At 41.2% G+C, this 26,148-nt stretch overlaps 1 protein-coding gene across 2 annotated transcripts in view; it reads left to right on the forward strand.

Annotated features, from left to right (window-relative positions):
* RNF144B (ring finger protein 144B) overlaps positions 1-26,148 on the forward strand; it is an 84,108-nt gene that overhangs the window by 54,281 nt on the left and 3,679 nt on the right. For both annotated transcript variants that reach the window (XM_065752440.1, XM_065752439.1), the window contains exons 3-4: positions 8,038-8,142; positions 20,319-20,379. In XM_065752440.1, coding sequence (XP_065608512.1) covers positions 8,038-8,142; positions 20,319-20,379 — 166 coding nt within the window. The remainder of the gene's footprint in view (positions 1-8,037; positions 8,143-20,318; positions 20,380-26,148) is intronic.

Raw genomic sequence — 26,148 nt, forward strand, 5'->3', positions numbered from 1 at the left:
TGTTAATGTGTCAGCTTCTGCCCTCCTTGATTCTGTATGGTTTTGCCTTTCCTCTTTTTCCCCTCTCTGAAAACTCTAGGCTTCTTATATGAGCCAGGTGAGCAACTGCACACTATAGCTTAGCTGCTATTTATGTCAAGCAGCAACTTATATCCATCTTGTGTGTTATTTACTGGATCAGGTTTTGAGATGCATAAAGCAGTGTATAACAGACACTGAAAGCAAAAGATAGTCTTAGGTGTTGACAGTCCATGTTCTGCAGGACTAGTATGATTCATCATTCTTTCTCATTCAAGCAAATTCTTTGTTAGGTCTTGTATTTCTGTGAAGTTTATGAGATAACTGAATTACAAAATATGCAAAATAAATGCCATGGTGATCATCTGTTTGATGTTTTGGTGCACACAATTCAATCTAATCCAAGATTAAACTTCCTGCAACATTAAAAGGAGAAGTCAACATGCAGTGTTGAATAGAAGCACAGGTAACTTCTATCTTGAATATTCCACGAAGTAGGTGATCTGGTAGTGTTTGGGATAACCTGATTTTCTGCTATGTGACAGCAAGGCCAGGGCTTAGCAGTGGTAAAAAAGGCTCCTTTACTGCTATTGATAGCCTGGTGCCCTGGGCAGCTGTCTGCCTGCCTGGTGAGTCAAGGCCTTGGGATTTTGCAGTCTGTGAGATGAGCTGTCATGATCCTGCCAGCTACTTTTTCTAGAGGGGGAAGGGAAAACAATTCCAGAAAGAGAATTTTCTCCATTGTGCTTCAACAGCAGGACACTCTTCTTGTGCCTTCTAGGAGCAGCTATGTGCTGCCCTGCCGTCTTCTGCTTCAGGTGGCCTAATACTGACCTTTCGTACTTGGTACTGCAAGCCTTAGACTGCTCTTCTAGGGAAGGACTGGTGAGCTATAGACAAACTGATGTGAAGGATCAGCATGAACAGCAAAAAGCACAGGAAAAAAAGCTTTGGAGCAGAGGAGGTTGAGTTGACCAAAGATGAGGGGGAAGCAGATGACAAATAGCACAGGATGTCTACTAAATGAAGCAATATATGTAAATATTCCAGTGAAGGACTTAGTAAAATTTATGAGTAAGGGAAAATTTGAGTTGCCTTAATCTAGAAAACAGTGGGTTATATTATCTCTTCTCTTTCTCTATGCTAACTTTCAAGAGGGAACTTCTTGACTCCCTCTTCTTCCACTTTTCCTCATCCTAGGAGACATCTGCATGTGCTCATGGCTGCACTAGAACACTGTGTTCTCCTGTTCCTAAATAGCCCTTGTACTGCAGTGCCCCACTTACTTTATATAATACTCACCTCAGATTGTTTTCTGTTTCCACCCACAGGTAAATGCCTAATTTTGACATTGCAGACTTTTTTTTTTTCCCCAGCTTTACACTTGAAATGTTTCAGAATAGCTTTTTTAAAAGTTAAAATAAAGAAAATTCCCACGCCTGCCAATATTGGCACTGAACACTTAGCATTTTCATCATAATTTAGGTGGTTTAAGAACTTCTTGCATGTATTTCTGTATTGAGTATCAGAAAGGCACAAATGTACGCACTGCCTCTTGATGGATGCTACCATTCAGAAAGATGGGCTACATGTTCCTGAAGTCTGCAGGGATGGTAGCAGCTCAGTAGTAACCAACAGGAGACTGGGGAGAACAGGTGAGGAAGAGAGAACCAAAATGTTTCATCACAGCACTGTATCAGTGAAGTTGGTTACCTCTGTTTAAGAAATAAAGAAATAGATGTGAAGTAAGCTGTCAGTGCTTTAGAACATTGCAGTAGCTGAACCAGCTTGTGACATCAGCTTCATGGTCACATCTGTTTTGTAGCTGTTAGTAAGATAATGTTTAATTTGATACAGATTTGTTTGCAAATGGTGTTCACAGCTGGTTGAGGTTTATGGCAGTGAGTTTTTTAGTCATGTTCTTGGGTCATTTTTTGTTTTGTGGTGATGCTTTATGGCAAAGATTACCAGGAAGATATCTTGATTTTTGTGAAATGCTTCCATATTGTGGAAGGTCATGTGTAAATTTTGTTTTAGGCTGCATATCTGAGCAGAATCTAGCACCATTGGCATTAGACTACAGAAAATCCCTCAGACAAACGTGGAAGATCCCCTGAAAAAACAGGTTTGCGGAGCAGCAGGAGGACATTATGTTCTGGTCCATTGTCATCTTTCCTTGTTGATGTTTTGACTTAGTTATGAAGAAATAAGATGCTTGTCAAATCCTATTTTTCTTCTGCCTCCTCTTAGCCACAAGATAATATGCCATTACAGGCTGAAAGGGATTTTTTTTAACTTCCTTTCAAGCATCTTTCTCCATAAAGCTTTTCTGTGGCCTGACTTATCCATTTGATTATGTCCATTTAAAGGTAACTTCATTTATTGCTGCCTGTGGTCCTTAGCTAAAATACAGATTGGGCAATAAAAGTACTTGTTTTATTGATGAACTTTCATTATGCTTTTAACAAACTCTTTTAGTTTGGAAAAGCCCTGCCCAGTGAAGTGCAGATGCATCCAAGCTAATTGACAACAGGACAAATTCATCTGGTTTTAAGACCTGTTTAGAAGTGCTTGACAGATTTCAGGAGTTTGATTACTACACATTGGAAGTGAGTGGTCCATCTTACAGATTGAATGTGCAGAGGTGCATTTTATGACAATTATGAATGTCCTGTTAATTTGTTAGAATTCTAACAAGTCAGTAACACATATAAATAACGAGACTACTGCATTGCCATGTGTATGCTCTGAAAAATAGGTAACGTTTATAAAAAAGAAAGAAATGAGAGCTATGTCTTGTGCATGAACACTGCATAGAACTGAAGTGACTGCTATCGTAAGACAAAGGTATTCGTGGCCTCTGGAATGCCAATCAAAAAGTTATGTCCTCTCTCCACATACAGTCTTTTATTTCACCCTTCCAATTTTGAGTGTGTGAAAGAATACCCAGGTTAAAAAACCCAAACTCAATACGGTTTTGAGAACTGAAATCTAGGAAGGAGATTTAACGTTTTAGATCAGTTTTGTGGATGGGAACCTGAAATTTTCTTGTTTTTTCTGTAATTGAAATCATCTTCCTGTTATACATTAGTCGGAAAGACTTTCTTCTTTTGGCAGAATATTTTAAATGATTTCTTTCACGTTCATGTTTAATGTAGCTCATACTCTAGGAGAGAGTAAGAAACACTCTAGTCCTGCTTCCCCCCTCCCCCCATTTCTACTGTTATTGCAGTGTTTAATTAAATAAAAACACCCTTACTTAGTCTGTATCAACTGCTGCATGGTGATCAGTGGCAGTATTTGGAGCACTTGACAGGAAATATGCCAGTGGGCTGTTCAATGGATCAGGAACTGGTTGCAAGATTATACCCTGACAGTAGTGGTCAATAGCTCAATGTCCAGATGGAGATTAATGGTGAGTCGAGTCCCTCAGGGGTCTGTACTGGGATCAGTGCTCTTTTGTATCTTCATCACTGATATCAACAGGGGGATTGAGTGCACCAGCAGAAAAATTGCTGATGGCACCAAGCTGTGGGGAATAGTCAGCAAGCCTGAGGGATGGGATGCCATCCAGAGAGACCTAAATAAGCTCAAGCAGTAAGCCAAGGAGAACCTCATGAGATTTAACAAAAACAAGTGCAAGGTCGTGCGCCTGGGTCATAGTAACCCATGCTATCAGTTCAAGCCAGGGAGTGAAAGGATTGAGCACAGTCTTGCTGAAAAAGGCTTGGGGGTACTGGTGGATGACAGGCTGGACATGAGCCAGCAGTGTGCACTCCCAGCCCAGGCAACCAACCTTGTCCTGGGCTGCATGCAAAGAAGCATGGCTTGCAGGTTCAGGGAGGTGATCCTGCTACTCTTCTCTGCGCTGGTGAGGTCTCACTCTGGAATACTGTGTCTGGGTGTGGAGTACTCACTACAGGAGAGACATGGACCTGTTAGAGTGTAGACCTGTCCAAACGATGGCCACAAAAATGATCCAGGGGATGGAACACTTCCCTGGTGAGAACAGGCTGAGAGAGCTGGGGCTGTTCAGCCTGGAGAAAAGAAGGCTCTGGGGAGATCTGATAGTGGCCTTTCAGTATCTAAATGGGGACTATAAGAAAGAAAGGGATAGATTTTTTTATCAGGGTTTGATAGAACAAGGGGAAATTGCACCTCATGTTCTGCTGTGGATATCCCTGTTCATTTATGGGAAGTTGAATTAGATGACCTTAAAAGGTCATCTTCCAAGTTAAACTTAATGTGATTTTCTGATTCAGTTTTTCTTCTTACTAGCCATCCCTCCAACTTTCCTAATGCTACCTGTTCAATTTTGCCATATTACATACATAGTTTTCTTTTATGTTTTAACATCCAAAACGATGCTGCATTTAGGCAGGTGAATTGCTGTGATGAGAAAGGAGAAGAGCAAGGTAATAGGATATATCGGTGTACTTGAAAATGTAGTATGTAGAAATGACTGAGATCTGTCTTTTGTCTCTGATAGATTATCAGAAAATGGCTTTGAATAGAAACATAACATTTTGCAGTGAGAGGGATATAATGTCTTTGTCACATCATTACCTAACAATGTAATTCTGAAATTACACTTTCAACTCATTCTTGATTTAAAATGAAGAACGGTTATAAAAACAAATGCATGTATGTTACATGTACCATAATTTGATCTAAATGATTTACAGGCCCTAACCTACCAGATACTCATGAGAATCACTTTTTTGAGGTAGGTAAATAGACATTGACCTTATTTTATTAAGTGACAGAAGGCCTGAAAGACAAAAATATCTTAATGTCAAAAACAAATGTTTGCTTCAAATGCTTAGAGAGCAAATTATTTGAAAAAGATAACATTATACATTATGAATATTAGGCAGAAATAAAATGATTTGTAGAACTATTTTCACTGAAGTTGACACTAGTCCAGCAGGAGCAAAACTTGATTGGCAAAGTTAGATCATTATCAAAACCTTCTGATTGGATGTACCAGTTTCTACTAGTGGAGTGCTGTTGTTACATTTAAAAATCAATTGCTCTTTACATCAGGATTTTTTATTATGTTTCCCAGAACAAAAATACATTCTACATGACATAGGTGCTTGGGTGGGCAAAATCTCAGTAAAGATGAGCATAAACCAATCAGGGTATGGTTGCAAGTATGGGAGTTAAAATTCCTTTGCTTGCTGTCTACCATTTATTTGATGGAGCAAATGCAATGGAGCCAAACCTCAAGATTTCATCTGCAGGCAGCAGGCTGTAAACCTGTAAGACCTCAGTGGGTTTTTAATACTGTTGCCTTGACCATTCTGCCTTAACTACTTGAGGCATTTGTGGAAACCTCATTTGCTAGTGGGAAGGTTGCTGAACGTGACTTGATTGGGCCACAAAGAGCATGGCTCTCCATGTCTAAAATTCTCACCAAAAACCACAGGTTTTGTAGTGCAGCTTCTCAGCCACTGACTGCTCTCTATGCTTGTGCATCACTACACAGTGATAAGTTGGTGAGGGTGTAAGCCCAAGGATGTTGAGGCCTTGGGGTCCTTGAGGTGACCTAGGATGAAACTCTCTTCATGGAACTCTGGTATCACACGTACCTTCATCTTACCTTCATTTTGTAGAGCGATTAAATAGTATATGTAATATGTACAGTTTTTTTTTTCTGATTGGGATATTGTTTGCCTTTTTAGACAAAAAGCATGAAAAAATAATCTTATTTTGCATCTGTGTAATGAGTTCTTCATAGTGTAGAACATACTGCTGAAAAATGAATCCTGGTTCATTGTATAAACTCTTTTCATCACATATGCAGTTTGTATGTCAATTCAGATACTTTGCCATTTTTCAACTAAGTAGCTAAATTAGTTGCTGGACTGTAAATAAAGTAAAACTTCCCTAAAAAAACAGTCTTGCTGTTATTGTGGAGATGTATTTTAAAATGTTAGCTATTTTCTACCACCTTTTTTTACTGCTAACTTGTGAAGGAGGGAACAAGAAGTTCGAATCTTCGTTCGAGTATAGACTTAGGTATAAAGCTTAATCCTTCTATGATAAATGTTAAAAGCTTCCTCTAAGTCCTTTCATCACCTTTTTGAATGGCTTCCAGAATACATTCTCCAAGCTCAGAAAATCAAGGCAAAAGATATAATAGCTATAAAACTATTTAGCATGGAGGTTTTTGGTGAAACATGTTAAGATCCTTGGCACTGCACAGATCTGTTGTAAAATCTGTCCAAATCACCCTCTATAAGCACAGCACCCTCTAAAAGTATTGCAAGGAGGCTTAAAACTTGGTATTCTCACCTACAGTCAAATGATGAGTGAGAAGAATTCCTGTGCATTAACAGTCCCCCAAAAACTGTTATCCTCGCTTAGTGTCCCTGGTGGCTCATATAGTGGATACAGAAGCTGAATTCAAACCCCATGCTGTTGTTGGAAGCTCCTTAAGCACTTCCTGCCCATGATGAGAGCAGGTTAAATGTCAGTGTGCTGAGCTTCTGTCCTGGAAGTCTAAATTGAGAACAAGCCCCTGGGCTGCTGCTAGGCCTGCAGGAACTTCTCAGCCTTTGTCCCTGCTCTGTACCCAGCTGACCTGAGCTGCCCCCAAAATACAAATGCACTGCACCATGCTGTCAAAACAAATTACTCAATATCAGGCAGCACCACAGAGGAGACAGAAGGCAGGATCTCACTGAAAGTAAAAGGCTGTTCTCTCATGCTTGCTAAGGAACTAAGGCAGACTAAATGCTTTGGCAGAAGGGGAACTTTTCCCCTTCCCCAAATGTTGCAAAAGGACTTGGTGCAGAAGGTAATCAAGTCTCCTGTGAGGAGAGGGAGTGAGACATGAGGAACCCTGGTACCTAAGGAGCATACCCAATATGTATACACTTCAAATGTTTATAAATAAAAAGTAAACTCATTTTGAATGCCACTAATTTAATCTGCTTCTACTTGCTTGAACTACTGCCTGTGTGTAGTTCATTTGGATTAACCAAAAAGGCGTTAAAAGGGACATTTCATTGAAGAGATGGAATAAAAACATGGAAATGGAAATGAAATTTCCAGAGCCAGAAATCCACATGTTGTTATTTTGTTAGTGGTGATTTGCAATTTACTGTATGCTCTTTGATTTTGTTCAAGGAGGTTCACTTACTTGCCTGTGTACTTTGGAGATAAAATTAGTGCACTGTGCGTCAGTCCATTGCCCCAGTTTTTGTTTCATGACTTCACTGGAGGTGGTCTCATATGCATTAAATAGACAAAAGATTTGTGGATCCCTAAGGTCCAAATTACATCTTTCTGAAACTGGCATGCCAAATAAAAGGTGGGGGAGCAGATGGCTTATTTTTCTTGGAATGGAGAATCCTGCCATTTTTGTGTTATTAAACAGTCTGAAACATTCCTAAGAAGGTGTCCATGCTGAAAATAGACTTTGAACTCTTTCTGAATAGACCAGAAGCTGATGATAAATCATTGTAAATCGTGGAAGTTACCTGATCTCAGTGGAGCCTTGAGAGGGAGGAGAGAACTGGTAGTTGCACACCGTGTTGAGCAGATTATAACCTCCTGTAACTTTCTAAGCCTCCCCCTTTTATGGAGCTGGGGACGGTAGCCTCTTTCTTGTAAACGAGGTCTCCTACAATGGAGACTGCTGACTGAGAGTCTGAATTAAGAATGCAGGAGGAAAGACAAAAGAATGAAGCCTCTTTAATTAGTATGAAGGATCCCCCCATATAATCTACTAAACTTGATTGAGCAGAGTGTACGAGTTAGCACTGACTTGCTGATCTGGATAAACGCAATGCTCAGCAGATGAAGTCACACATTATTAATTGTTTCATGTTGCATTCTTTCCAATGTAATGACTTGTAGTATTCACACTTATAATAATTGATGTTTTCTGTGTGCTGGAGCTTCAGGACAGCCAATTAAGGCAGTGAAAGTGGTAGCTGTGTGGAAGTTCTAGCATTGCTATGCTACCAACATGTGGGCTCTAACTTTTTTCTCTGTTATTATTTCTAGTGCCTGAAACAGTATATGCAGCTGGCTATTCAAGAAGGTTGTGGTTCTCCTATCACTTGTCCAGACATGCTGTGTGTGAACCATGGGACCCTACAAGAAGCCGAGGTATCAACACTTCTTTCTCCTTTTTTAATCATAAATACTCAAAATTTCTTTTCTTCATCTACATAATAAATATGATCATGTACTTTTTTCCTCCCTTTAATTACCTTTAATGAGCTTTTGGCAAGAAGCCTGACTAACTAGAACTACTAGAAATAAGCAGATGTTTTTCAAGGGTTTTGCTCCTTTTTCCCTCCTCTGTGTCTTGAGGAAAGTCTTATTTGACATCCAGACAACCTCTGAATTATCCATGCAGGTGACTTAACTAAAATACCCTGTATCCCAGAATTGCTGAGCCTCCATTAGTACTGTCAGTTAAATCAGATTTTATATGATTACAGACACCACAATTCCAGCACCTCTTTAAACTCAAGAACAAGAACACAAGCTGATTACATGCAAAGCCGGAACATTTTCTTTGTGATCATATTGGGCAGCAACAACCAATTTGTGGCCCAGTATAAATACACAGGACTGTAAAACTGTATTGAAAGGAAGGTATCTGCACAGCACTAGGTGGAAGTAGGTCTTAAGAGAAAAGTGTCTTATTTCCCAGGGCAGAGATGGGAGAAATTGAGAGATCAGAAACTAAATGAGATTTGGGCACAGCTGTTTGCACATCTGGCACGTGCACAGTCCCCAGAGTGACGTGAAGTTTCAGTGTGAAAGTTGGAGACAGAAATGAAGGGAAAATATAGCTTTAGACCTTACACTCCTTGGGGCAAAGGGATTCAAGGGGCTGTAAATGGCCCCTACAAGGCTTCCTAATAGCCTCCCAGCAGCACTTAAACAGCCTCCTGACTGACTTTGTGCTAGTGTAAAGTTTCTGAATTGAGCTTAGTGCCAAACCCCTAACATGGGGAGGAGCTGCTTGGCTGTGGGGCCAGAACCTTCCTGCATGCCAGCCATTCTGCTCATCAAGAAAGCAGTATAAAACTGTGGGCAAATCTGATGCTGCCCTGCAGCTATTCTTGCTTGCTCTGTGAGCCTGGTAAATCCCTGCTGGGCAGAGGAATACAAGCAGAAAAAAAGACTAAAGGCTTTTGGCTTGATTGGTGCATTCTCTCTGCAATTGAGTACAGGAACAAAACCGAGGAGAATCAGGCCTCCATCTCCAAACTAAAGAAAAGCAGTTTATTATCTTCTGTCTTCCCTTAAGCTCTGTTTATACAAGTGGCAGAACTGTGTTGGAGATGTATAATTCTGTTGAAATGCAATCATTGACAGCACAGTTCCTTGATAAATGTGACCTATGGTCTTTTCTTTCAAAAATTTTTGTGCTCTGCAGCAAAAGCTGCAAGATCATATTGTAGTACTAAGCCATTTCTCACAAATATTTGAGTTGTAGTTATTTTCTGATGGGAATGTGATAGGAAGGAGCACAATTTCATTCATTGTGGGATGGGAAATTTCCTTGGGCCAAACCCAGCTACTGTGGAAAGAAATCAGCTACTTCCATTCCTCTTTTTTTTTTTCTCTGTAGATGTAGTGAGGGCATAGCAATGTCTCTTCTACCTGTTGCAACAGACTGAAGGCAACTAGTGTTTATTGAAAATGTTGTTTTTAAAGAAAATTAACAAATGTTAGGAAATATTTGGCACTGTTAAACTGGGGTTATGATGCTATAGGAATTATACAAATATATTTCCCATTAATAAGCAGAAGGGCACACCAGGGTCTGTATTAATGGACTGATAGCTTAATCCTTGAGTGCTTTCGGGGGCTAAGGCAGAATGACCAAACCATCCAAGATGTGCATTAGTGTCTGGTAGATGAATTAATATTATAATACTGTCTTGGCATTGTTCTTGAAACACAAACTCTCTGCTTGAAAAGCAAACAAGTCCCCAACGTGGTTAAAGCAAACAGCTTATGTATGAGGGCCCGAAAGTAATACCTCCTGTTTTATTACATTACCCCATGACATCAAAGGTGAATGTTGGTGGCATGGCAAATAGAGGTTGAACCTGTCCACAAATACTGTGATGCATTTCGTTGTCTTATGTGACAAAATGGTATTTGACATGGAAGTGCCTCCAAAGCAAAGGTGTGTCATTTCCTCCATGTGGAAAGAATGGCACCTATTGTCATTCATTGATGCTTGCTGAATGTTTCTGGAGACCAAACAGTGGATGCAAGCACGGGGAGGTGGTGGTGATACATTTCAGCAGTGGGGACAGTGACAGTGAGTCACCTCTATTGATGCAGATTTTTATGAGCATGGTGAAAATGCATCGCTAATGATGGTGACTGTGAGAATTTGCTCTATCAAATAGTGTTACTGTGCTCATTGTAGTTGTTGTAGTTTCCATGGAAATAAACAAAAGGCATTATTTTTGGTGTGACTTACTTTTTTTACTAAGTACTTTAATAAAGGAAATCAATAGAAGAAATAGAATAAAACCATAAAAAATAGAAGAATAGAAGAAAACCAATAAAGCAAGAACAGTTGAAATAATAGTTTATAATTTATAATAATAAATAATAAAAAATAAATAAAAATAAATAACTATAATATAATAGTTTATATATTGTCCTCGTGATCAACTGCTTTGAAGTCGGCACAGCCGGAGCTGCAGTGGCTGATTGAGGTACAGGGCGGGCTTTCGGGAGGTTCCAGTCTCTGGGGAACCGAGTGAGAACAGCTAGTCCCAACGGCTGTTCTCACGAGAGGTTAACGAAGCGTTAACGAGGCACAGGCGTTAACGAGGTAGGCGTTAACGAGGCGTAGGCATCAAGGAGGCATAGGCATTGCCAGGGTTTCAGCACCCTCGCCCACACCCCTCAGCTGAATAGGGCTGAAGGGGTATATCCCTGAAGGGCTCAGGGAGGGCAGCGAAGTACCACATTACAATTCATATCTATCTATATATTATTATAAACTATTATTTATTTATTTACTTTCAATTTTTTCATTTCTTTGTTTTTATTTTTTTTTTTTGTGCCATGGTCTCTACTAGACAGAGGGCTTGCCTTAAGAAGGCTGTGGCAACCCAGACAGAAGGTCTGCCTAGAAGTGTGGCTACACAGGTCTCTGGTTGCAAGGAGTGTCAGAGCCTGCTACTACTAGATGAGGGTGCTAAGCAGTTTTCCTGTGCAAGGTGTGAGCAGGTGGAAGATCTGCTTAGCATGGTGGTTGAACTGAAAGAGGAGGTTGAGAGACTGAGGGCCATCAGGGACTGTGAGCGGGAGATTGACTGGTGGAGTAACTCCCTAGAGTGCCAGAGAGAAAGGTACCAGGGAGATCCCCCACAGTTGGTGGTGGACTCCCTGACCTGTCCCCGTAGGGCAGAAGGGGGATATCTGAGGGATAGGGAGGGCTGGCAGAGAGTCCCTGCTCGGTACCGTGGGCAATCTCCCCCTCTGCCTCCCCAGTGTCCCCAGATACTCCTAAGCAATAGATTTGCAGCATTGGAAGTTGAAGAGGTGATAAGGGGTGAAGTGCAGGAAGATTCCCGCAGGAGGTCACCAATGGCAAGGCAGTCACCTCCGTGCATTGAGACTGCTGCTACTAAGAAAGAAAGGAAGGTGATCGTAGTGGGTGGCTCCCTTCTAAAGGGAACTGAGGGCCCCATTTGCAGACCAGACCCAAACCACAGGGAAGTGTGCTGTCTCCCTGGGGCTCGGATCAGGGACATTACTAGAAGACTCCCGGACTTGATACGCCCCACCGACTACTACCCATTACTCGTAGTTCAGGCAGACTGCAATGAAATATCTCAGAGAAGCCTGCGAACTATGAAAAGAGATTTCAGGGGATTAGGGCGATTAGTTCAAGGGGTGGGAGCACAAGTGGTGTTTGCTTCCATACCTTCTGGGCTGGTGAAGGACACAGAATGGGCTAGGAAAACACAGGTGATGAATAATTGGCTGAGAGGTTGGTGTAGAGATAGACACTTTGGGTTTTTTGACCATGGGACAGTTTACTCGGCTCCTGGCCTGTTATCTGTTGATGGGATGCACCTATCTCAAAGGGGGAAATGAATACAGGAAAGCACAGGAGCTAGCTGGACTCATTGAGAGAGCTTTAAACTAGCTGTGATAAATCATTGTAATGGGGGAAGGGGATAAAACAGGGCTTACCAGTAAAGAGCCTAAGGAGGCTGTGCTGGAGAAAGGGGTGAGGCAGATATCTCAGCTGAAGTGCATCTATACCAATGCACGCAGCATGGGCAACAAACAAGAAGAGCTTGAAGCCATTGTGAGGCAGGCTAACTATGACCTTGTGGCTATTACAGAAACATGGTGGGACCTCTCCCATGACTGGAATACTGGGATTGATGGCTACAAGCTCTTCAGAAGGGATAGACAGGGAAGAAAGGGTGGTGGCATAGCTCTCTATATCAGAGAGTGTTTTGATGTTGAAGAGCTAGAGGTTGGAAATGACAAAGTAGAGTGTCTATGGATAAGGATCAGGGGGATAGTCTTTAGGAGTGACATCGTGGTGGGGGTCTGTTATAGACCACCTAGTCAGGATGAAGAAATAGATGAGGTGTTCTATAAACAACTCGTAGATGTTGCACGATGGCCAGCACTCGTTCTCATGGGGGACTTCAACTTCCCTGATATATGCTGGAAATACAATACTGCGCAGAGGAAGCCGTCCTTGAGATTTCTAGAATGTGTGGATGATTGCTTCCTGACACAGCTGGTGCAAGAGCCTACCAGGGGAGATGCCTTGCTAGACCTACTCTTCACTAACAGGGAAGGACTAGTAGGGGATGTGAAGGTTGGAGATTGTCTTGGCCAGAGTGACCATGAAATGGTGGAGTTTGCTATTCTGGGTGACGTCAAGAGGGTGACTAGCAAAACTATTACCTTGGACTTCCGGAGGGCAGACTTTGACCTGTTCAGGACACTTGTTGCAAGGGTCCCTTGGGACTTGCTCCTGAGGGGTAAAGGGGTCCAGGAAGCCTGGATGCTCCTCAAGATGGAAATCTTAAAGGCACAGGAGCAGGCAGTCCCGGTGTCCCGTAAGTCAAGCCGGAGGAGAAAAAGACCAGTGTGGATAAACCGGGATCTTTTGTTGAGACTCCAAGAGAAAAAGAGAGTCTATGTCCTCTGGAAGATGGGTCAGGCTACTTGGGGTGACTACAGAGAACTGGCCAAGATCTGCAGGCAGAAAATTAGAAATGCTAAAGCCCAGCTTGAACTTAGACTGGCTACTGCTGTAAAGAATAGGAAACCCTTTTACAAATATATTAACAGTAAGAGAAAAACTAAGGAAAATTTCCCTCCTTTACTCAACGAGGCAGGCAATGTAACCACAGATGATAAGGAAAAGGCTGAGGTTCTCAATGCCTTCTTCACATCTGTCTTTAATAGACAGAACAGTTGTCCACACAGTACTTGCCCTGACCTGGAAGTCCGGGACGGGGCGCATAATGCACCCCCTGTGATCCAAGCAGAGACAGTCAGAGATCTTCTCTTCCATCTGAACTGCCACAAGTCCATGGGGCCAGATGGGATCCACCCAAGGGTGCTGAGGGAGCTAGCAGAGGTGATTGCTGAGCCACTTTCTGCCATCTATCAGAATTCCTGGTTATCTGGAGAGGTCCCACAAGATTGGAGGCTTGATGATGTGACTCCCATCTACAAGAAAGGCCGTAAGGAAGACCCAGGGAACTACAGGCCTGTCAGCCTGACCTCGGTATCAGGGAAAGTTATGGAACAGATGATCTTGAGGGAAATCACACGACATGTGCATGGCAATAAAGGGATCAGACCCAGCCAGCACGGGTTCACCAGGGGCAGGTCATGCTTGTCCAACCTCATCTCCTTCTATGACTGGGTGACCAGACAGGTAGATGAGGGAAAGGCTGTTGATGTAGTCTACCTGGACTTCAGCAAGGCCTTTGACACGGTCTCCCACAGTATTCTCCTAAGGAAACTGGCAGCCCGTGGTGTGGACAGGTTCACTCTTCTCTGGGTGGAGAACTGGCTGGAGGGCCGTGCCCAGAGGGTAGTGGTTAATGGAGTTAAGTCCAGCTGGCGTCCTGTTACGAGTGGTGTCCCCCAAGGGTCAGTTTTGGGGCCCATCTTGTTTAATATCTTTATTGATGACCTAGACGAGGGAATTGAGTGTACCCTCAGTAAGTTTGCAGATGACACCAAGTTGGGAGGATGTGTCAAACTGCCTGAGGGTAGGGAGGCCCTTCAGAGGGATTTGGATAGGCTGAACAGCTGGGCTGAGCTCAATGGGATGAGATTCAATAAGACCAAGTGCCGGGTCCTGCACTTTGGCCACAATAACCCCATGCAATGCTATAGGCTTGGGGCAGAATGGCTTGAAGAATGTAGAGAGGAAAAGGACCTGGGGGTGTTGGTTGATGCTCGGCTCAACATGAGCCGGCAGTGTGCCCAGGTGGCCAAGAAGGCCAACAGCATCCTGGCATGTATTAGAAATAGTATAGCCAGCAGGAGCAGGGAGGTGATCATCCCCCTGTACTCAGCTCTGGTACGGCCGCACCTCGAGTACTGTGTTCAGTTTTGGGCCCCTCACTACAAGAAGGACATTGAGGCCCTGGAGCGTGTTCAGAGAAGGGCAACAAAACTGGTGAGGGGTCTGGAGCACAAGTCTTATGAGGAGCGGCTGAGGGAGCTGGGATTGTTTAGTCTGGAGAAGAGGAGGCTCAGAGGAGACCTTATTGCACTCTACCACTTCCTGAAGGGGGGTTGTGGTGAGGAGGGGTTGGGCCTCTTCTCTCTGATAAATAACGACAGGACGAGAGGGAATGGCCACAAGTTGCGCCGGGGAAGATTTAGATTAGACCTGAGGAAACATTTTTTCTCTGAAAGAGTGGTCAAGCACTGGAATGGCCTGCCTAGGGAGGTGGTTGAGGCACCATCCCTAGCGCTGTTCAAGAAGCGTTTAGATGAGGAGCTAAGGGATTTGATTTAGTAGTTGGGTAGGGATAGTGATAGGAGGATGGTTGGACTAGATGATCTTATAGGTCCTTTCCAACCTTATGAACTTATGAACTTATGAACTTATAAATGATAGTTTATAAATAATCTGCATGATAAGACTGCAAATTATGTATGAGCATTCTGTGTTCCTTTTTTCTTTTCTATAAGGGCTGTTCCATGTGAAAATGTGCCTTTAAAAGCTGTTATTTAAAAAAAAAAAAAAGTAGAATCTCATTCAGATGGCACAGAGTGTCTTTAAATATGGCTATTTTTTTGTCATGGAAGTGCAGAATCCAGTCACATTCTCAAGCTTCAGACATGAAGGGAACAGCCTCCTTGTCTCCAGAAGGTCTGGATGTTTGGTCTCTGGCAGGTAAAAGTTGCTCAGCAGGATGGTGCCATGAGAAATGACATAACTCGGGCAACCACTTTCTCAACTGTTCAGTAGCATACACTTTAAAGCTACTTATATTTGTGCATTTCAAAGTTTCGCTTTTGATAAATGTTCAATAAACTAAGCTAGTGTATGCAAGTAGGCATTATAGCTTCTTCTGGAAATATTGTACTGTTGTCTGTACTGGGAGAAAAAATAAAAAAAAAGGTCCTTTTCTCCTTTGTTAGCATCAGGATTGTGAAAAATGCATTTTTCTGATCATGTCCATTTCAGACTGTGTTCTGGCTGATGTTTAGCAGGTGCTCCTACGGAATGAGAAAAAAATAGCAGTTCACATTATCCTTTTCACAGACATGCTTTTAATTTGGTTCTGTCTTATGGTCTAAAATGTGTCTAATTACGTTAGTCAACACAGTTACCTTGTTTGTTTTTCAAATGCCTTTTGCCCTATCCTGCATAACGGAGATAAGGTGAACTTAGGCATAATTTTAAGTGAGGAAAAGCCTTTCCATTGACATTAATGCATTTTGGGTTGAGTCCTCTCCAGTAAAGAATCTGAACAATTAATAATAAAGCTTATAAGCAACATGTAATAGTTATGTACCTTTCTGTCAAGGTTTTTATCCATGGTGTGTAACATTTCTTTAATGATTTCCAACAACCTACTTAAATGCCTTCACTGTGAATTAGGTATGTTTTGTCTTCTGAGCAAAATTCTTCCATTTCTGTTGTTCAGTACTAAATGATTTGAGCCTTTTGACTGCTCTGGACTTGATTCTGACAAACGTGCTTCTTGTGTTGCTTTTGGCAGGTGAGGGCAAAAAAACTCTGATTCCCATTTTAAATGTGTAATACAATTTCTTTTCATATTTGTCATGAAAAAATTAGCAAGTCTGAATAACCAGAATGTGACTTGTAAAACAGCTAAATACTTTATCAGTGTTTAGAGAGTAAACTACTCATTCACAGAATATGGGAGATAACTGGGAGTTAAGGCTCAGCTTTTGGTGAACTAGAGCATTGTGTCTCTGGACTTAAGAAGAAAACATTTCAGGTTTTTTATAATTAAAAGACTCAAGTCATTTGAACTAGAAAATTGTATCTTTAGGTACTTTAATGATAGGTTCCTGAACCCCATGATTTGTTTTGTGTTTCTAAGAACAAAATCTAGCTGAAACTGGTATGTTTCCTCCAGGTTTTTATTCTGTGAAACAGCGCATTCAAATAGAAAGAACTGTTCCATGGGAGTGCTTGAAATCAAGTCTAATCTTAGATTGTATCTTGGCCTATTGCATTGATATAGCAGCTGCTTGTAGTATAGCTTGTTTTTAAGTAGAAGTAAATGGGTGTTGATGGTGGGAAGGCAATGGTTTTGGCTACAGACTCTTCCAGATAGCTAGTTACACAAAGAAGGAAAGCTTAAAAGTAATCTTGTTGGACAAGACATTTGTCCTACTTCAGATTTGTTCCCAGAAGTAGAAGGTAGAAGGAGCATGTAATACTAATGCAGTTCCTTTCAACTGTGTAGACTAGACTTCGATCTAGAATACTGCCTCGCTTGGGAATCCACTCAGTTGATTTTATTAATTAATTAAATTGGAACAGTTCATATCCCTAATCTAAATAAAGTATTATTTATCACGATTTGAAATGGTTTTACTTGGTACAAATGCAATCACCAATGTAAGCTGTAAATCAGGGTACTATGAAGGACATATCAGGTCTCAAGTGCATACAACGATTTCCAGTGTAGTACTCACTTGGATAATTCCTAGTGGATTGTACTTTGCTGTTTCAGATGCCTGTGTTGTTTTACAGCTCATAGGGCTGATGCCAATGATCCGTGTGTATGTAATCTAATCGGACTAAAACTGCAACCCCTTGCAGGTAGCCCTTGGTGCTGTCTGTGCAGGATCTTTCCTTGCCGTGCATCTGCTAATGCAGAAAAGGGAGAAGCACTTGTCCTGATGAACTCTCCTGTTGTGGCAGTATCAATATGGATGTGAAAGGAAGTAGGATCTATTCAGTTCTCTTCTTTGCTGCCTTGTGTCTTGAAAGCCTGAGAGTAGGTGGAGCAGGGAATTCTGCTTTCCACTGTGGTAGCCAGTGTTCAGAAGCAGGGGGGTTATTCTGCCTTGCTTACTGCACTGCCCAAGATACAAGGAACAGTCTGCCCCTGTGTAAACTGAACTCATTTTCAATGCTTTTATTTTCCTTCCTTTGCTCTTTTGTCTTACATAGTAATAGCACCCCTGGTTATTGTACTGTAGTGGGCAGTCTTTTGGGACACTTGGCAGGGGTCCAGCTGGAGCCTTTTGTGGTGTGAGCCTTCAAAGTTTTGCTTTTTACAGTGGATGTTCTTATTTCAAGTGGGAGCTGTCGTTCCTAGTGAGAACTGTCAGTATTCTGGTGCTCTGACAAGAGTATTTTATCTGTTGCTTACAAAATATAGAAAAACAAGGCAACTTATTTAAACTTCTGCCAGTCTGATAAGTCTCACATGAGACTTTTTGGTAGAGGAGAGTCCTAGCCTCTCATTTTCTTCGTATGTTTTTATTGTAACCTTAACTTTAAGAAAAGATTGTTGTAAAACTTGTCAAGTAGCATTTCTTGCTGCACTGGATGATTTATTTCTTAGCCTGGAAGAGGAGACGTCTTGCTTTCTGATGTGCTCGTGTTCTTTCAGCACTTTGCCACCTCCTGTGGCAGCAGTTTACTTTTTATCAAGCTCCCCATCCTCTGTCGAAGCCATGAGTATGTGAGGCAGGGCAGAGAAGGGGTTGTTTGGAATGTACTCCTGGGTAAGGCTGGAAAATCAGTGTGCAGATGAGCATTCTGACTCTCTCATGCCAAGTAGGAGAAGCGCCTAATCTTCCAGCTGTGAGAATTGCATGTTCTTGATACAGTGTAAATGAGATTAGGAGCTCACCAAGCCAGTGAGGAAGGTTGGCATGGTGAGGTCAGATTTTCAGTAGGAAAAAGGAATGCTTTCAACACTGATTCTGCTATCTGTTGAAATCTACATTGGATCTCATAACTTCTCCCACAGTAATAAAAAAAGCCAGTTTTTAGTACATGGGAAATCCTGGGTTCAGTTTATTGGAAGCAAGAACAAGCACAAAACAAAACAAAAAAGCCTCAGACAACTACACAGTTCACTCAAGTGGCTTTTACTCTTACAACATTGAGTTTTGGTGTTTTAATTTAGTTGTAAGGAAGTAAAATTTCAAGTAGTTGCTAATGCTTACTCAGCTAGAGGGAAGCAAGTATCTCCCCTTTCCAAGTTTTTCAGCTAACTTCCAGTGAACAAGTAGAATTTTCCAGGAAAATCTCTGTGTCTTACAGTCATATTAAAGTATTATTGCTTATCACATACAAATACTTCATATTAAAAATATTTTGCACTCTGAATTCAGAAACAAACCGAGAACCATAGAAACTAAACTTTGACCATGTTTGTTGGGACTGAGTATGTTTTTAAAGATTTGTTAGTGCTTCCCAGTTTGCTGTAAAATCTTTTGATTTCTTCAGTTTTAAATCTTTTGAGCACCTTTTGACACTTCTGTCTTGACATGAGATTATTTTTGCATGACGTTGATTTTGGTCAAATGAATTGTCCAAACATCTTCAAAATGCAATTTTAATTCCAGTTGATTTGAGATCTTAATAAGGTGACGTGCTCTCTGCTTTTTTTTTTTTTCCTGTTTTCAAAAGTAAATGTATTACCAGCCTGAGATTGAATAGATTTTTTTTGGTCTTTGTATTTCTTCCCACGAGCGCCTTGCAGAGCAACCAAGAAAGGTAGCAATGGCCAGTTTCCACTTCCCTGAAGGCCAAATTTTGCCTCAACAGTAACCTGAAGGTCTGTGGAGGACACTAGATATGAGGGTTGCGAGCTCTCCATTTTGAAGCTGTGTTTTTTCTAGGTGGTTTGTATGATCATGTCTTGTGCTGGTTTTAGTCTGGGTTTATTTTTGGGAAATGGCAAATGATTGAAGTAGCTTCAGAAAATTTTTCACTGCTGGTAGAAAATCTACTGTGTTACAAATGGATCAAATAAGAATTATCTCATATTTTGAATCCAACAAACATTTGGCACTGGATGTGTCTGCTAAGTTTTGCTTGAACTCTTCCTTATACTGTATGCGTATTTGATTATTAGTTTTAAATACTTGATTATCTTACATAGACTGTTAATTGAGGATCAGAGCTTTAGCTGATTAGGCTAAATTTGTTTACGTTAATGAATAAAGTGTATTGGCAAAGACTGTTCATCTATGCCACCTAAACTTGTGACATTCAGTCTAATTCCCAGTTGGCTGATGCATGTCTAAAGCAAATTCTAACAGCAGTGGCAATAACCGTCTCAGTCTAAAACCCATGAATTTAATAAGAAATGAAAACCAGTCTGGTGTTTGTTTGTTTTTTTCTGTTGCTGAGACTGGTCTTATCCCTGCCATAAAGTCTGAGAGACAGTTGTGAGCAGCCATTTATTTGGCCTGTGTTCTTGTCCATGAGCAATGGTTTTCAGTTTCCAAGGCTGGCTTATTGTTGCCTTTAAATACATTAAAGGAGCATGAAATAAAACTTCAAAGTAAATACACAATCCACCCACAAAGAAGGGTTTCCTGTGCATGGTTAGAAGGACATGGGTGAACTACTGGGCTGCGTGGCTGAAGTGAGAGAGATCAAGAACTCCTTCACACTTTGGAGAAGGAAATCTGGATATGGATGAGTGTGGTCACGAAAAGCAAGAAGGAAAAAAAGGTGAATTTGAGAGCTGGCTGAGGAAAGCAGAAGAGTAGAACAGGGTGCATATTAATTTTTCTCAAGTCTCTAATTGTTTCTAATGCTTTTTCTTTGTTTCTTATTTCAGATCGCCTATTTGGTACCAGTTGACCAGTTTCAGCTATTCAAGAGGCTGAAATTTGAACGTGGTATGAACTTTTTCAGTTTCTGTTACCTTGATTTTTAAAATGTCATTGGAAGTGGCAATATTACAAAATGTAAAGCCTTAAAACAAAGCCCACTGGGTAAATTAAGGAAGAGGTGGAGAAAATATTATTTTGAATTGTTTAACTGCAATCATAGAGTCTGACTGTCCTCCACAGACCAATCTGAAGTGATTTTGGTGAAGCAAAATCAACAGAGTGGCTCCTTAGTGAAATATCATGCTTTTACTTAGACTTGTGGGTAACACTCATAGACTTTGTGCCTAAAACTCTGTCACCCTTCCTGCAGTGTGTTTATCCTGGTTCCTTGAGGCAGTGATTAGAGGTATGCTAGAAGTCAGCATTCTGATTCAGAGAACAGCTTTCATTTTTGAATTCTGTCTCTAATTCTACCACCTTCTTTTTTACTCTTAATTCCTTAGAAAGACCTTTCAGTTCATAAGCCAAACAGTGGTTGCCTACAGACCTAGACAGTAGAATTCAGAGCTTCTTATATCAATGTATTAAAGGAGAGGCGTTCTTGAAATGCATTAATCTGTTTTATATAAAATCTTTTGTTTTAACTAAAGACTGTGAAACTAAGGATTTCCTGGTATCTCTTCCTCTACAACCAGCCAAAGCTGAACTCATGATCTTTTGTCCAACTCCCTGTTATGTCTCTTTTTTGTTTGTTTTTTTTTCACTGCCTCCCACTCATAGAAACCTGAAACTTGTCTATTTTTTTAATCCTTCTTCCCTTTTCTTTCTTGCCTAAGTCTTTACAAATCTCCTCCACACCTCTACTTCCTCTCTTCATGATGTTTCTAAGATCTGTCCTCTCTCCTCTATGTTGAGTAAGACTCATCAGAAGGTTTAAACTGAACCTTTTGGCCTAGTGTGCTCTTAGCAATAAAGCCAGCTTACTGCTAACTTAAACTGTAACCTGGACACCAGCATTAATGCCACCCCAGCAAGGTCCTTTTGTGTGTTCCAGGTTCAGCACTGGCCCTAGGGCTGGCCTGTCTAGAGTCATCAGTTGAACGTGGCTGGTTAGCTTCTGCTGGCCTGATGCTGCCTTCTCAGACCTGACCCTAGCTCAGCAATGCTGGCCTGATTGTCCTTTTCTGAATCTAGCAATAAGCCTTGTTGATGGCAGTGCTGGCACCAATTTCTGACTCTGGGACTCCTGACAGTTGAGATCTGATGTGTGGCGTGTGTTTTCACCAGGGTTTGTACAACCTAGCCATTTTCAAATTTCATGATATGCAAAAGCTGGGTCACTACTGCCTAGCCTTTGTCTCTCTCATGGTCTCTTGCCAACCTCAACCACTCTGTACCTTTGTAAGCCATTCTGACGCCAGCCCTAAGGCAAACTCAGTGCAGCTCCTTAAACTGACAGCAAAAGTAGTCCCAAGGTATTTGTGTTCAGCCATGGGCCTTTCATGAACTTCAGTCAGGATGCGGCCATATGGCCAGAGCTGATGTCAGCCAGAAGCCAAGCCATGCATATCATCAGAGGACCATTAATTCATTGGAATTGTCTAATGACAGAGGACATTTCAAAGAACTGTAAGGTGGTGTAATAGTAGCTGTAATTGCTCTAATCAGCCTTTTGGGGTTAACTTAAATAAAGAGAAAATTTACATGTGAAATATTTCGAGCCCCCTTTTCTTCCTGGCTTTCAGGTTTTTTTTTCAGCCCAGAAAACAGCTAGCTTGAGTTAGCTAGGGCTATTTCTTTATCTCTCTCTATCTCCCTCTCTTTCTTTTTTTCTTTATTTCTTCCCTTTTTTCTTTTTTTCTTCTGAGAAATCAGTATGGTAAGGGAAAGAAATAGAAAGCAATATGTTTTCCAGACGTTGCTCTCTAAAATACAGTAGGGCAAATTCTCATTCTTAGAATAGACAGGTACTAGACTGTCCTTCATTAATTTTGTTTTGATCAACAAAACCCTGTATTCAAACCTTTCAAGTTCCTGTATATATAGCCTCTTCTACTGTCAACTTCATCTCTCAGCTTCTCTTGAGGTAAGGTCTTTCTGTGCTCCATCTTGCTTCAGCACCCCCTTTGCTTTACTGGAAGTGTTAGAAATAACAAAATTATAGGTGAAGGCAGGAGAGAGGTCAGTAAAACCGTTACCTTGGGCTTCTGGAGGTCGTACTTTGAAATATTCAGAACACTGGTAAGGGAGGGTTCCTTGGGACTCAGTCATGAAGGGTAAAAGGATCCAGGAAGTCTGGATGCTCTTCGAGAAGGAAGTCTTAGAGGTGCAGGAGCAGGCTGTTCCCCTGTGCTATAAGATGAGCCAGTGGGGAAGAAAACTGGGATTGATGAGCAGGGAAATATTTTGTGAGGCTCCAGGAGAAAAGGAGAGTCTACCTCCTTTGGAAAAAGGGATAGGCAGAGAGTACAAATGAGTTGTTAGGATATGCAGGGAGAAAATTAGAAAGGCAAAATCCCAGCTTGAATTCCCCCTGCCCACTGTAGTAAAAGAGAATGAAAAGCTTTTTTACAAATATATTAGCAGTATCAGGAGGGCTAAGGAGAATCTCCATCCTCTATGGGATACAACAGGGAACTTGACCACTGAGGATAAGCAAAATGCTGAGATTCTCAATGCCTTCTTTACTTCTGTCTTTAAAAGTCAGAGCAATTATCCTTGGGTTATTCTACCCCCTGACCTGGGATGGGGAGCAGAGTAAAACCCCACTATTCAGGTGGAAACTGTCAGAGACCTACTACTCCACACAGACTGCCACAAGTCCATGCCTCTGGGTGGGATCCATTTGAGGGTGCTGAGAGAACTAGTGGGGGTGAATGTTAATCAGCATTCCAGGTCATCTGGAGAGGTCCCAGAGGATTGGAGATTGGTGACTCCCATCTACAAGAAGGGTTGTAAGGAGGATCCCAGGAACACAGGCCTGTCAGCCTGACCTTGGTGCCAGGGAAGGTTACGGAACAGGTCATCTTGAGTGAGGTTACACAGCATGTGCAGGACAAACAGGAGATCAGGCCTAGCCAGAATGGGTTCGTGAAAGGCAGGTCCTGCTTGTCCAACCTGATCTCCTTCAGCGATATTTTATATTTGAGCTGATATTTATAGTACTGGGTTAAAAGTTTGTGGTAAGTAATCGGTGTACAATTTTATATCTATATGCTCTTTCTTCACCTGATAATGGATGTACTGCAAGTATCCAGTCTTCTTGTGTTGTGTTCTTAGAACATAGATGTTTTCAGGTTTAAACCAAGCTTTCTTACATATCTTAAACTTACATGCAGCCCTAGGCATGACCTAGCTACAGGGCTTCCATGTGATTTATTTTAATAGAAAAAAAAACAAAAAACAAAAACCCAGGAATTACTGCATGTATGTTTATGATAGAGATGATGTGACCATCAGAAATAATGAAATAGAAGAATAGGGTGTGGTTAGAACATATGCATTGTATTTCTGTTTCTATGACAGTTGCTCAATAGGCCTAATGAAAGATGATATGAAACTCCACTTTATGCTTAATGGGAAAAAGGTCAATTAAAAGGAAATAATCTTTTGTGAAAGGTATGGGCTCATCTTTTCAGAATGCACCTCTTGAAAGCCAGATATTCTGCCTTCTTCAGGATGCTACATTTCCACCTCTGCCTTCCACATCTTACTTGCTTGCTTGTACGTTTTGTGAAAACTGTCTAGATCCTTGCCTGTTATGGGCACTGTCCTGAAAGTGGAGTGAGTATGGCTGAACTGGATGGTGGGGAGACAGGGAAAATGCTTAAGAGAGAAATAGCCCTAACCAAAAGATTGAACATAATCTCATCAGAGTAAAATAGTAATTTCTTACCTTATTTTGACTGCTCCTTTTTAGGTTTTTTTAGTTTTTATTTTATTTTATTTATTTTATTTTTCTGGTTTCATTTGTACTCCGTGGTAAAGCAAACAGCATGAGACAGCATGGATTGCAAAATACCATCTGTAGGTTCTTTGTGAAAATGGAGGAAGTGGTAGAGGAGGGAATTTCATTTCATGCATCACATCTTGCTGCAATTAATTTGTAAAAACCAGTAAGATTTACAACCCTTCTTCTAATGAATGTCAAAATCATCAAAAGACATCCTGTCTTTCATCCAAAAACATGATAGGTGAATTTTTGTTTCCAAAGTCATGCATACTATCTGCCGGAACTGCAGTTTTCTTCCTTTAACTGCTGTTTGTTAACAGAAATTGTGTGGAAGGTACTGTGTGAAGACTGAAATGCAATAGTCAGTAGGAGGGTGTGGTCTTACCCATTTCAGAGCATCATCTCTGAAGGAAGCTTGGATGGCTTGCCCATCACTGTCTCTCTTTTCTCCCCGCAAATGAAAGTACAAGCTGTTTTTGGCAAAATATTTGTTTGCTTTTGAGAGTAGAGGAAGCGTGCGTAAGAGAATAAGGAGAAAGAAGAGAACTCAATTCATGAAGTAGCTTAAGAATAAGGTAGTATGGGTGTTTTTGCTGGCAACATTCTAAATTATATGTTACGGCCTTTGCTGTGGATATGTGAAGTCTCCACACCTGTCAGAGGACAGACTAAAATATTACCTTCAGTTGCAATAAGTTCCTGTATGCCCTTCAGCCAGCAGATCAGATGGTTATCCTTACTTGGTTCCTCACTATAACTGTCATACAGAACTGGGCAGGAGAGATGGAAGATAAGTGAGCACAGCAAAGCTGTATTATCCACAGGGACTCATGTGCCAACTTTAAATATGGGAGACTGAGTGTTGGTTTTTGTTTTGGGAGTTTTCAAGCAGGTCACTGATGTTTGGCATACTAGAAGATAATTCATTTTCTGATGCACATTGGGTTATGAAGGCTGTGGGATGTCCTCCCTAGGTGTTTGTGCACATTTATCTACTTTTCTCTATCTACTATTTATGTTTTATCTAGATACTGTTCATTTATCTAATGTTTTACTTCTTTGAACACATTTCTAGTTGTACAGTTTCTACTTTGTGGATATCTGGATCTGAATTGATATCACTGTTTATCATGCCAAGTGTAGCGCATGCTAGATATCCATCCACCAGCCCCTTTCAATGTGAGCTACCAGCAACCTCCTGCAGAGGAGCAGTGCAGAAAGGGGTGTGCATAGAAGGAAATGTCTTCAACTGTTTCAGCAAAATTTTTGCCAAAGAACATATTTCAGAGGCACTTGTATAGCCTTTTGTTACAAATGGAACAATATTTTATTATTTAGCTGAAAATAAAGAATAATTCTGTAATGGCTATTGACATCTCACAGTCAGAGTTTTCCACGCATTGCTGAGTCATCCCCTCTGGCTGTTTTCAGGGGTGGTACTAGAGAGTTCCCAGGGCAGGAAGGGATGCAGGTAGCTCTTTACAGCATGACAGTCCTTTTCTAGGGAGGCTTTGTGGGGTGGGAGCATTTGGCTTCACTGTAGGGATTTGAGCAGTGTATACAAACAGAAGACAACTGTAACAGTGAATTTGATTTGTGTTTGTTTCTCTTGCAAGCCCAAATTCCTTTAGTAAAGGTTGGGAAGTGAGAGTAATAGTTGACATTTATTATTTGCTGCCATGTGCCACTGTTTGTAACTCATAATTTCCACCATCTTACTTTGACAATTGTTGTAATCTGAGAGCTGACCAATAATGATCATATTAATCATTTTCTAGATGGTGGGGGAAGTAAGTCACAGTAAGGGACCCAACATTCAGTCCTTCTCCTATTAACATGAGAGGCATGGCATGGCTGGCACGTGTGAAACAAAAAATGTCCTA

This window comes from Cyrtonyx montezumae, unplaced genomic scaffold, assembly GCF_038088225.1.
Source record: "Cyrtonyx montezumae isolate F1298 unplaced genomic scaffold, pur_monq_1.0 scaffold_8, whole genome shotgun sequence".
Classification (NCBI taxonomy): Eukaryota; Metazoa; Chordata; class Aves; order Galliformes; family Odontophoridae; genus Cyrtonyx; species Cyrtonyx montezumae.